This window comes from Solea solea, chromosome 3, assembly GCF_958295425.1.
Source record: "Solea solea chromosome 3, fSolSol10.1, whole genome shotgun sequence".
In the NCBI taxonomy this organism is placed as follows: domain Eukaryota; kingdom Metazoa; phylum Chordata; class Actinopteri; order Pleuronectiformes; family Soleidae; genus Solea; species Solea solea.
The window spans coordinates 22,857,195-22,869,859 of record NC_081136.1 but is presented as its reverse complement, the minus strand read 5'-3'; the positions used below and the strand labels follow the sequence as shown (position 1 = coordinate 22,869,859).

At 37.8% G+C, this 12,665-nt stretch overlaps 1 protein-coding gene across 2 annotated transcripts in view; it reads right to left on the bottom strand.

The window, feature by feature from the left end:
• arhgef39 (Rho guanine nucleotide exchange factor (GEF) 39) overlaps positions 1-12,665 on the bottom strand; it is a 56,931-nt gene that overhangs the window by 20,946 nt on the left and 23,320 nt on the right. For both annotated transcript variants that reach the window (XM_058623493.1, XM_058623494.1), the window contains exons 6-7: positions 8,476-8,546; positions 2,118-2,246 (exon numbers count right to left, since the gene is read on the bottom strand). In XM_058623493.1, coding sequence (XP_058479476.1) covers positions 2,118-2,246; positions 8,476-8,546 — 200 coding nt within the window. The remainder of the gene's footprint in view (positions 1-2,117; positions 2,247-8,475; positions 8,547-12,665) is intronic.

Sequence of the window (12,665 nt, the reverse complement as noted above, 5' to 3'; positions counted from 1 at the left end):
AGGAAACATTTTGTCATCTCTTGTTTTTAAGACTTGGAATAAAGCTTAATTGAATGAGGTAGTCTGAGCTATCGACACCCGAGACTGCAAAACCCCCCACATACATAAAGATGACAGAAGCTAGAAAACAATTATGCGCAATAGTCAATGACATAAAGGGACATAAACTGTAGAAAAATCAATGAGAAACATGATAGAAAAAGCAAAACATCTTTGTTTTAAATTGAAGGAACAGACAGGCAGACACAAATACACACTGTCCCAGGAAACAGGCAGACTGTCTGCTGTATCAGTGTCCCATTGATTCAGGCTTTGTGTCTCACAATCGCGCCCCCCCCACCCTCCCCATCTCCTACAGAGCTACTTAATATGTTTGAGGGGATCCGACGTCTCTCATCTGTAAAAGGCAGAGCTTTTCTTTCACCCACATTAGAGGTGGTGTTGGTGGGAAGGAAGTAGAATGGGTCTGCATGGGGTTGTAGGGTGGGGTGCTGCGGTGCTGCAGCTCTGAAGTCTGTCTGGTGGGACCCAAGCTTTATTGGCTGGAAAGGAAGCCGGCGGAGTTGCAAGGGCCTGAGAGCTCGGATGAGAGGAAGCTTTTGAAACTTCCCACATCGGCATTAAGAGAGATGAGCTGCTATTCAGCACTCACAGCTCCCAGCCTATACCAACAGATCTGTAAATACACACGCAAGCACACACAAAAGGCAGCCTGCATAGCCAAGCAAATACACACTTGCTGGCGTTCACCCGTATCCTGCAAACACACTTTGGCTTCCTTTTTATCTGCTGGTCTGTGAGATGAGACTGGGCTCTAATTGGTCCTGGGGGAGATTGGCAGGATGAGTGGATCAACGAGGAGGCAGGGCTCTCTAGAGACAAACAACAGGAGTGGGAGTGGCAGGAAGAGAAGGGCCACAAGTAGAGAAGGAACCACGACGGATGAGTGCAAATACTTTATATGCGGAAGGTTGAAGTGGAAAAACTTGCAAAAAAACAAAACTAGCCAGAAAAATGTCTTCGAAATCAGCACGCAAATATTGAGAAATATCTATTTCTCAAAGTTGGACTAACACACAGAGATAATGCAATTAAAAGTCAAATTATAATTGCAAATTATAATTAATTATGTTCAACTGGACTGGACCCAAACTGGCCTACAGGTGCTCTATGCATGTTCCACAGGCCCAAGTTTTGAGATGGAATTAACCAGTGGTGTCAAAAGAAATTGATTCATGTAAAAATCATGATTTTTATCCTCAAAGATTCTAAATTGATTCAAAACATCTAAAGATGTATTTATTTTTAATAACATTGCTTCCATTTTGATTGGCATAGCCTGTTTCATTTCAAAAAACCTGTGCCCTAACAGTGTAGTAGGCTTCAGATTTATGATTACAGGTGAGCCAAGGTATGCTACACCATCAACATAAGTTTTTCAAGTTATACCGAGGATACTTGTGCATCTGTAAAAAAAAACAACTTTTTTTTGGGTTTGCTTGTGTTTTTGTTTCTTAACTCTTCTTAGCACACAACAACAGAGTAGACCCTCAAATCAGCAGCTCTATGGAATCAAAAATGATTTTGAATGAGTAATCGTTTTGAATTGCAAATTGATACGGAAACAGAAAACAAATTGTATCTGAAAGATTCACACCACTAGAAATTATACAAGAAGGTGGGACACAAAAGAAGAAAGACTAATTTAAGATTTGGTAGCTTGAAAAAAATTATATTTTATAATTATATACACAACAGATCAACCAGAAAAGATCTTAATACTAACAAATTGAAAAGGGGTATATAGTGTAGCGGAGGCAGACACACTTCATTCATTCAAGTGATTTTCTCTACTAGTGCTCGTATACTGGGACAAGAAGAGTAGTCCAATTAAATAGCATACTCAAGCTAGAACCATAGCTCAACTCAACTGTGCATGGAAATGTAATAAATGATTGCATAATTAGCTGTAGCTGTTCTAGTTGATGTATACTTCTCTTGCCCACTCCCACCCATGTTTCCCAAAGGACATAAACCAATAAATGCAGAAGACAGCAGAGGAGAGATGAGGTGGTTCCTCGACAAGATGAAAGGAATATGTGATCAGAAGCTCTAACCTGCAGCCAGCACCTTTGTACTCCGTCCTTTCAGCAGTCTCTGCACCCGGCAAAGCTGCAGGTGGTTCTCATGGCGCCTCGTATTGTTCTCGATGCGCTGGGACACCTCGCACACTGCAGTCACTGCCCCTACAGCAAACATGCACAAAAACACTTGAGTTACCACAAGTGAGGACACAATCAATCAATGACAAAATCTTTGTTCAAATTGCTATCTATTGTGATTTACTTGTTCAGCCACAATTCAAATTAGTTATTGATGGTTATTGATGGATTTATGATGACTGACGCATAACTGAAGACTGCCTTTTTGTTCCTGATTGAAATTTGATGAAACCTGGCAGAGGTTCGAAACTTTATGGACAATAACAACAAACACATTTGTCAAACAGAGGAATATTTCACACATCTGAGGTAGAGCACTGAAAGAAAATATTCTGAATGTGTTTTTATACTACTGTATACTCTCAAAGTGCGTTTGCACAATGAGTAGACAGGCCTTTACATGATAAACCTTTATCACAGGTAGTTTCAGAGATGGGTACTATTAAAATGTTATTGACACTTCTCTTATTGATACCCCTTATTAGATTGTTTCTTGATGGTATACTTACCGTCCATCACCTCAATGGGTGATATTGTATGGCTAGACACTTTTATTACATGCTATTCTCTTATACTATTTCTCATTTACTGCATTCAATTCAATTAAAGCAACTGTTCCACCTTGAAAAACTAAATAAATGTGGTCCCAGTGTGGAAATGCACTAAAGCGTATTGCACCCTCATGCTACATAAGAAAGCAGAAACGGGCATGTAAGGACAATTCAGAGATTCAGAGTTGATTTCATCAGCGAGCACTTGAAGAGAATTTAACTGAGCTGTGCAAATAGAAATAAACAGAAAGTCTTGATTGGGCCCCATGGTCTGCTGTGTGGCTCAGGCAGGGTGTTGTGTAAAAATGCGTGCTGGGGCACCTAAGCATGGTCGTATTAATTAGAGGGATGCTGGTCTCCACCACAGGGAAACCTGAAGGTTATAATTCAATGCAACTCTGCAAATCAGCTGAGTTGTCGGTCCATAATTGCATGTTTCCGCATGCAAACAGCAGTAGGCATTGGGGTGAAAAACGGTTAGTTTTGGGGGCGTAACCACTAATAGGCCGTATAAGACAGCGAGACACTGTTAATAACTAATTTTAACGTTTTTGACAATAAAAACAAGCACATTTTTGTAATTAAGTAAGTTTTAGTTTGAAAATACCATTCTACCCCCGCTTTAAACACAAAGAGCAGCGCACATTATATTAGGTATATTGCAACAGCAAAGTGCAGTCATTTCATGTATTGTGAAAAATGTAATGCCACTACAGGCTGAATTTATTTTGCTCACTAATAGACTTTTGTTCGCAGTGTGAATGGATACAATCAACATTCACACCAGGGTCAACTCTGCATTAAATGCAGATTTAAATAGTTTTATTTGACTTCAATGTTCAAAGCAGTTGAAAAAAAAAAATCTGAAAATAGAGCACTGAATAACATGCATATCTAGAATGTCAACTCTGCATTAGAATATACAGTTCAAGGTCCAGTGTTTTTTTTAAAAAAAAGGTGAATAAAATATGTTTTATTCATTTATTATCACCTGAAAAATAAGATTTGTTTGTATTTTTGTTACCTTATAATGGGCCCATTATATTACACACCATTGAATCCTATACACTGGTATTGCCCAATCAAGTTTTGAATCTATTACCGATTGAATGATACTTGATTTTTATTTAAAAATAATTATACGGCAAATCAAACCACAATTGCAAAAGAAACTGGTTCAGTCCAAGACTGAACAGAAAGATACAAATGTGTAACCATTCTCACAGTGGTCTTCATGGTACTTTTAGTAATTTATGGCAGATTTGCAGGAGGAAAAATCATAAAGTCAAACTTCTCTATTTTCAATGGAAAAAAACCCTGCATACAACAGCTAATGTTGGTGTACAAGGTAAGTCCATGTCTACTGATTGAACACTTAAGTTGCTTTAAGAAACACACATCTACAGAAACACGCTGCAAAACCGAAAACACAGACAAATCCCAAAACACCAGCAGGAGAGAAAATACCAGCATATCCAATAAAGTTCTCCAGGTCTGTGGGGGGCGCTCACTGTCGTGCAGTAACCTCAGGTTACAAATACATTTGTAGATCATAATAAAACAGCTCGATTGTCTATAGAAAATATACATAGACTATGCTCAGGTATGAACACAAATACGTTTCGTTCAATTTTCAGTATTTAAAGGTTTCCTATACTTAAATTATGAACACACTTATGGCAGTTAGCACTCAACATTTTCTCTATAAACCATATCAGATTCTGATGAATTCTCTGTTGATGGACTAATGATATTATTCCAAATCTGTCACACAAACTGCCTCCTTTACTTTGCTTCTTATCTCAAAAGCTTTGAAAAATCTTTGCCCCAGAACAAATAGGCAAATCATCAAAATAGAGAGAGAAGCATCCAATTACTGTGCGCCTGCCATAATATCTGCTGTAAACATTTAGAACTACATCATTAACGCGTCCAAAATAACAACAAACAGACGGATTCTAATTTCCAAGCTCAACTTTGCTGCTTTTGTTTTTGAGCGCTGAAACTCGGCAGATGAACTTGATCCTCAGGGCGACGTGTCTACACCAAAATAATCACAGCCTAATTGGCTCGCTTAGTTTCACAACAATTACAATGTAAACCAAACAAGGCATCCGTGTAGACGTCTTTTTTCTTTCCCTCTACCCCTTTGTTGTACGTGTTTGGAATATTTTCCATTGCCTGCTTAAGAAAAACAACAGCTCCTAATTACAGTATTCTTGGACGGAGTTCTGGCTGAGGCATTAATAATACATCTGGCCCATTAAACATTCTGAAAACAACTTCCTCTTCTTACAGCTCTTTATTCCTTTTATTCACTGTTTAAAAAGTGTTTGACTGTGGGATAAGAGCTGTGGTTAACTTTTACTGTTATATCTCTGACAGTGAGTCAGACAGTTGTGGTATGCTCATACTTGGTTATGGTTACCGCAGTAGAGATGAGTTTAAAGCTGCTTGATGAAAACTCTTAAATGGGATGTTATTTAAGGCTGAAACAACTACTCAATTCAGTCGAGTGGAAGTAGAATTACTGCACAGTGGTTGTTTGTCTCTGACCAACAATCTCAGTCCCCACAGGTTTCAGTCCAGATTCATATAACATACACTTAAAGGGGATTTACTTTTCAAGAGGCATGAGGCCAATGCAATCTTCCCTGTTGACCATTGTCCAACCAAATCTGAGCAGTTCATCCATGAGTCCAAGTGAAAATTTGGACCAGATGTGAAAAGGATTCCCTGAAGTCGTTCTTGAGATATTGCATTTAAAACGACAAATTGGATGAACAAAATATGATGCCTCTGGCCACGGCTGTCCTAAAAATCCTTAGAATAGTTGGCAATGAATTTTTTAAAGACTAGTTGGGGGCCTGTGTTTTCAAGCACAGCATACACTGTGGCAACATCTCCTGTGTTGCTCACTGACAACGGCGTATCCTCTCAGGCTCTAGCCACACGGAAAATGACCACTAAAAAAAGTTTTTTCTTAGTTGTTTTGAAAAAGTATTCCGTAAACACAACATTGTTTCAAGAAAAGTCTTAATCCACACGAATAAAGCTTAAATAAAGCAGAATCAAGAAAGTCAGGGCAACGAATGAAAGAGAATTAAAAAGTTATCATAAAACGAACAGACCAAACAATATCCAAATGAAGACAAAGATGAAGCTAAGTGACAGCAAATGCAAGCACAAGAGGGAGGTAGGATTACGACATCATTGTTTTCCCAACGTAGCATATCTGTTGTCTACACGAAAATGCAAGGGTGTCGCTTTGAACCCAAAAAAAAACCTCTTTTCTTGTAAAACACCAATACAATTAAACCTTTGAGAGGCTAAAACTCCAAATTATACAATGAGATACATAGAGTCACTAAAAGTCAATTAAAATATGTAAAGATATAAGCTGTCTATAATATGATTCTGATGAGTGAATGAAAACAATATATTTTTTATAATAACTACTATATAACTGCTTCTGTAATTTGTGCATGGTTTTTCTTAATAGATTTCTACAATTTAGTAAAAAAAAATTAAAAAAATAATCTGATCTGTATTGTTTATTCAAGTAAAAATAGGTTTAGTTTTCTCCTGTCTTTATTTTACCAATCATTACATATGATATGTTATGTTGGTATTCAAGTCATCGGGTGAGAATTCTTCTATTTTTTAATCGCAAAAAAAAAAACAAAACCCAAGTATGTTTTTATATTTGCGTATAATCTCTTTAAAATAAAAATTGTTTGGTTTTCACAGCCGTAAAATAAGACTTGTGCATGTACTGTATTTTAAGCAAGGGCCTTGGAGGATGCCATCAAGCATCACCACCACCTTGCATTTGAGCAGCAGCCCCAAAGTAGTTAGAATGTGTGTTTCTCCTCTTAAAGTGGAAGCTAACAAATCAAGAAGAAAGGCATTTTTTCCAGTATCCAAAGGCAACTGTGATTTCTTGAGAAAGGGAGGAGCGATCTGCAGTCTCCCTGTTCCATGTCACTAACTTTTACACACTGAACCTTGAACAGAGATTTGAAGAGTAGGATTTTATTGACAGCAACTTTAATGTTTGCAAATTAAAACTACTCTTTACTTCAATTTGCAAGTTCTTTGAAGGCACTAAAATAAAACACGACAGGAATGCTTTTCAAATAAACAGCTGGAAAGGATAAAAATTTCCTTTTGTCTGATTAATAATTGATTCATGAAAGTAAGAATTGGTGGTTTAATCAATAATCAAAAGAGTTAGTGTCAGCACTAATGTAATTACAGCAGTTAAATTCAACCTCAACACACTGCGAGGGAAAGGGGGAGGCTTGTGGGTGTGGGGGGGACAACGAAGACGAGGGAATACAGAGGCACAACATGAAAACAATAACAACAACAATAACAAAGCCTCTTGTGATTCAATTTGCTAGTTTGCTTTATCAGATACAATGTGATTTGTCTGGAATTTCTTTTTTAAATTATTCCCTTTACAATACAAGCAGGCTGACTGTATGAAGTTTTTCTCTACATATAAAAACGAGAAAAAAACTAACCCCATTAAGAAGCAGGAGAGTTTAAAAAAGGATCTCTAATGAGAAGAGGAAGAGATGATGGTGGAGCGCATTTAGAATATGTACCTTCATCTTAGAGTCAGGGGCTGTTTTAATTTGTAAGCAAAGGCAGCACACCAGCAATGAGATTTTAATTGATACACATAAATAATTCCTTGTGTACACCCACACTTGAGTCAGATTTGCTGTTTATTTGACGACTGAAATTAGTCATTATCGGGATTCGTGTTGATGTGCAAGATTTTATTTATTAATACAGCTCCCCGCTTAATATCCTCTGATCCACTCCCAATTAATTATGTCAAAATCCACATCAAACTAGAACTTTTTGTGCATGCGGCGCCTCGCCTCGCTTTCATTTCTCTACTAGCTGTGACAATAACAACAAATGAGGAATGAGAGGGGAAAAGCACTTTCCTTTGTTCCTCAAATGAGGATAATGAGGCCTTTCTTTCACTATGAGTCTGACTGGTGCTATGAAAGTCTGCACAGGTTGCTTTTTTTGATGATGTTGTTGTTTGTTTTCCTGCTGTTGGAGGTCTAGACTTATTTCTATAATTGTACAGCTTTGTTTAACTCTCCTGTGTTCCAAACTGCTTGCTTCAGGTAGGAAAGAATCCCACTGTGAGAGCAAACCAGAAGTCTTTGTGACTATGATGCAAAGCACATCATCACACAAACACATTGCATGCTGTCAGGTTGCCGCCACTCACAAATACAGACGGTCCTGACAGAGGGGGAAAAGGTGGCGACACCAACCTCAGATTCCCATGTGTGCAAATGTGCAGCTCCCGACACATTACTCAGTACTAGGGCTGTCACTATTTTTTTTAATCAGATTATCATTCAACTTGGGCTGAAAAGTTTGAATTCAAACCTTAAAAACCTGTTCCAGTTCAAAATGTAAAGCCTGGAACTGCATCACACTGTCTGAAGTAACTACCATGTGGTCCAGCAGAGGGCACTGTGGCAAGAGGAGCTTGGCCTTAGATCCTTTGAATGCCCTCTTGGCCCAACAGATAAATACGTCAGCAATGTTTTAGCTGCAAGGAAAAAGTGCTCGCCACTACTTCACCATGTGGCCCAAAATAATAAAAAATCACTCTGGCTCCTTGAAAAGTGACAAAGCAGCGTCACAAGAAATATTGTACTTACTTGAAAGCTGCTCAAACTCTGGAGTGTCTGGACATGTGTTGGCAGCCAGGTCTTGCAAGAAATGCTTATACCTGAAGGAACACAGCAAAAAAAAAAAACACTTAAGGTCAAGCTGCTCTCAGAACTGTTGTGTTCCCTGCTTGAGACGGGTTGATGAATTTATCCAAAGGGAAAAACTAGATTGCAGTCATTAACAGTCATTAGTTTTCTCCTTTTATTTTGCTAGATTGAGCACATATTTTGATAGTCCATATGCCACACAGTTAGGTAAAAAACATTTAAATGAACAAAACGGGGCCATTATGTCAGAGTACACATTTGCATAAAAAGATCTTAAAAACAGACCTGATAGCATTTTGTATGCATTTTTTAACAAGTCTTTGGTAAAGGGTTGTTGTACACTGAAATTGTGCCTTTTTTTTGGACAAAATATTTTTTTATTGTTTTCACAACTTAACAAAGGAAGCACAATCATGCATTTAATTAAATCAAGTAAAACATTTGAAACCCCTAAACCCTTTTTATGGTTTATGATAATATACCTAGGAATGTTATTTACTGATCCAGGTGCAAATCTTCACAGAAAAATTGATCAAACACCAGCTACTGCATTTGAATTCACTGGTGCTTACGGATACACTTTTGTCACACTCGTCCAATCTGTCACAGCATGTTCACATGCACAGTTTAATCGAATTAAGACTGTAGTCCGACTAAGACAGACAATCGGACAATTTGCGGGGTTGAAGTATGCATGCAGGGGAAAAAATCGATGTGTTGTCCTTGTATGTTTGACTCTGCCTCCGTAGGTTGCGCTGTATCTACAGTATCTGTAAGCTCGTATGTATTGAATAATTTTCCTCACAAACAGTGAGATGGATCATGCTGTGTGTTTAATTCCTTCAGCTCTCTTTGTCAGTCCAAAAGTTGGTCATCTCTGTCCCGCTCTAGCTAACGCCATTGTGTTACAGTACTTCTGGGTCAAAGACCGGGGAGGAAATGTTGGTGCATGCGCGCAACAGAAAGTCCGACTCTTGTCTGTCTGACTAAGCGTATACATGCAGGAGTAATCACACTATGAATCGCCTTATCCAGGTCTGTTAGTCCGAGTAAGACTAGCTGGAGTTTAGTCGGTCTAATGGGTTTACATGAGATTAAGAAAACCGAACAATTGTCTTAGTCTGAATACAATCGGACTTTTAACATGCATGTAAACACACTAATTGTGAGGCTTGTTGTCCCAGACTCTTTTTTTTTTTTAACTTTTGATGGTACATGCACCATAGTTTGAGAACCATGGCTGTAGACCATATGCCAGGCCTGTATGTGGCTGTATTGCTACCAAAGAAGTACACCAAACACAGAGAAAAGGAATTGCATCACTTTATAGGGTCTGTCAGTGATTTAAAAAATAATTTATGAAAGTGATAAAAAATTATATATTCAACATTGATTTATGTATAGAATTATTATTTTGTAGATGTCTGTAAAAGTTTAGATAATGTGCTTAATGCTTTTTACAGTTTTAAAAAAGAATTCTCACCCTGCTCTGACAAACGTAAGAAAATTCAATCCCTGTGTGGCGCAGTGAAGTAACTCACTGCCCCAGGCTTAGTCTCCATCTAAAGTAACAGTTATGACGCATCAGCATGCTGAGAAATCTTTATCCTTTTTACTATAGGATGATGTTACCTTGAAGTGCATTGACAATCAACATTGATTTTCAGTGTCTGTCTCTGCCTGTGCAACCCTCTCTGTTTGTGCAGTCTGGGCTTGTTTGAGAGACACAGCGGTGCCAATGAGAGAGGCCATTAGTGCCGCGAGCAGACTCCACACCACTGCTAGTGGCCCATTTGGTGGCATGAGTGGGATGAGACATGTATTGGAGAGTGACAACTGTGTAGTGGGACACTAACAACACAGTTGTGGATTGTTCAGGGCTGCACTTGTAAACCTGCTTGATGAGCTGAATTTTGATGACTTCATCATGCAGTAATCAGTCACTTAAATGGAGAACTGCTTGATTGTTTTACAATCTTGCAGTTTTTCAGCATCTGGATGAGTTAAGTGGATCTCAGATTAGGGGTCGTAACTCAGTTATTTTCATCATCAGCTACTCTGATGGTTATTTTCTCAAACATTGAATCGCTTTATCTTAAAATGTCAGAAAACAGAGAGTTGGCCTTTATGAAAAAATTTTCTCAGACTTCCTGTTTAATTGTGGAACACTTTGAAATCCAAAAAATATTTACTTTTTAATTGAATCGAAATAAAACGACAACTTTTAAGAGGCTCTCACATATGTACATGTGCACGCTTGCAAAATGTATAACAGTTTTCATTTTGTCACATTTACAATTTTATATACATCTATATCACAGTAGCTCAGTGGTAGAGCGAGTCTTTCTACAGGAAGGTTGTGGGTTTGATTCCTGGCTTCCCGCACTAGTCTACATGCCAATGTGTCCTTGGGCAAGATACTTACCCATGTTGCACCAGGTGTGAAAAATGTGTGATAGAAAATTATAAAACTGCTGTATAAATGTGTGTGAATAGCAAAACTGTAATTTAATGCAACTTTGCGTGTTCCGCAACAGAGGTGGTAATGAATGATATTTACTCCCATTACTGTAATTGAGTAGGTCTTTTGTGTAATTTTTAAAATGTGTAATTTTACTTTTACTTAAATATGTTTTTTTTGGAAGTATTTTACTTTGCCACATTTTAAATCACATCCGTTACTTGGCCTAAATTTAAATAAATACATTTTAAACAAGCTACTTTTTTTACTTTAATTTGAGTACATTTTTATACCAGTACGTTTACTTGTACCACTATTTTGATCATATTTTACTTTACTTTACTTACTAGAATTTTCAGTACTCTTTCCACCTGGTAGAAATGCGCTAAATAAATACAGACCATTTATAGAGGTAAAATATTAGGCACAATATTATGTCAAAAAGTATTATCAGATATCAGCAGAATACAATGATATGACTCATGACTACAATAGTAGGCTGAATCAGCTGCTACCTCCTTAACTTTTATGCTTGCTCCATTTTCAGCCACTATTCATTTACATTTATTTATTTTGCACTGTCACACAAAATAGTATGTTAATTTCAACACAGAAGAGAGCAAATTACCTTTGCAGTTGGGCACAGAGAATATATATCGGAATTGGTATCATTATTGGCCCAAGCACTCAAAAAGTCCAGTATTGTGCATCCAAATTTTTTTAATGAGTTTCTATAATTATGACAAATATATTATTCATAATTTATGATACAGGTACAACACAGTCCAAATACAGGGAAGGCAGGCAATGCCTATGTGAATTGCTTTTTTTGGTACACTATGAGTTTAAGTGTTTCTTGTCAACGGGGAATATGTGATGTACACATTGTTATAAACAAGCTGTAAAGTCTTTCCTGTCACTTCTGCAGCATTTAGCTCAGTCGCACTCCCTGCTGTTGTCAACACTAAAATCTGTTTACATAAGAAGGTACTCAATTAGTAAAAGTTGAAAGGAAAAAAGAAAATGCAGTATGGTCAGGAATTAATGTGTGTTTATGTGTGTGTGTATTACAGGAGCTGAAAGACAGAGCAGCAGGTTGGCACAGTGGTGGGTCTGCGAGTGGGAGAGGAAAACTGTAGTGGTGGACAACAAAAGCGGAAGCCAAAAAAGCTCCAATTATGCCTCCTCCAATTAGCAGACACAAAGAGAAATAATTCCACATTTCTCTCTCTTCTTGTCTCATCATGTAGTAATAAATACATTACAGGTGTTATTAGCAATGAACCCGCTTTTCTTATTATTAAGGAGCGGAGACGAACACGCTAATTAAAGCGACAAAAAAGCGAGAAAACACTCTGATGAGCAATATCACGGCACAATTTCAAATGATGTAAACCCGACTCTCTCATTTAGCTGTCCTGTCCCGCTCATTAGCGGCAAAGCAAAGAAAAGATAATGAGACAACAACATAATCGGAACCGTATTTAGAAGAGTTCAGATATTCTAATGAAGAATGCAGCTTTAGGAAGCGTGTGCCAGTGCCACTGCTGCACCAGGAGCTGCTAATTCCTGAGTAATATGCAGATGATATGCAGACTTTTTCTTTCTTTCCCTCTCTCTCTTCCTCCTGGCAGACACATCGGGTCATTTGGGCATTTGCACACAAGTC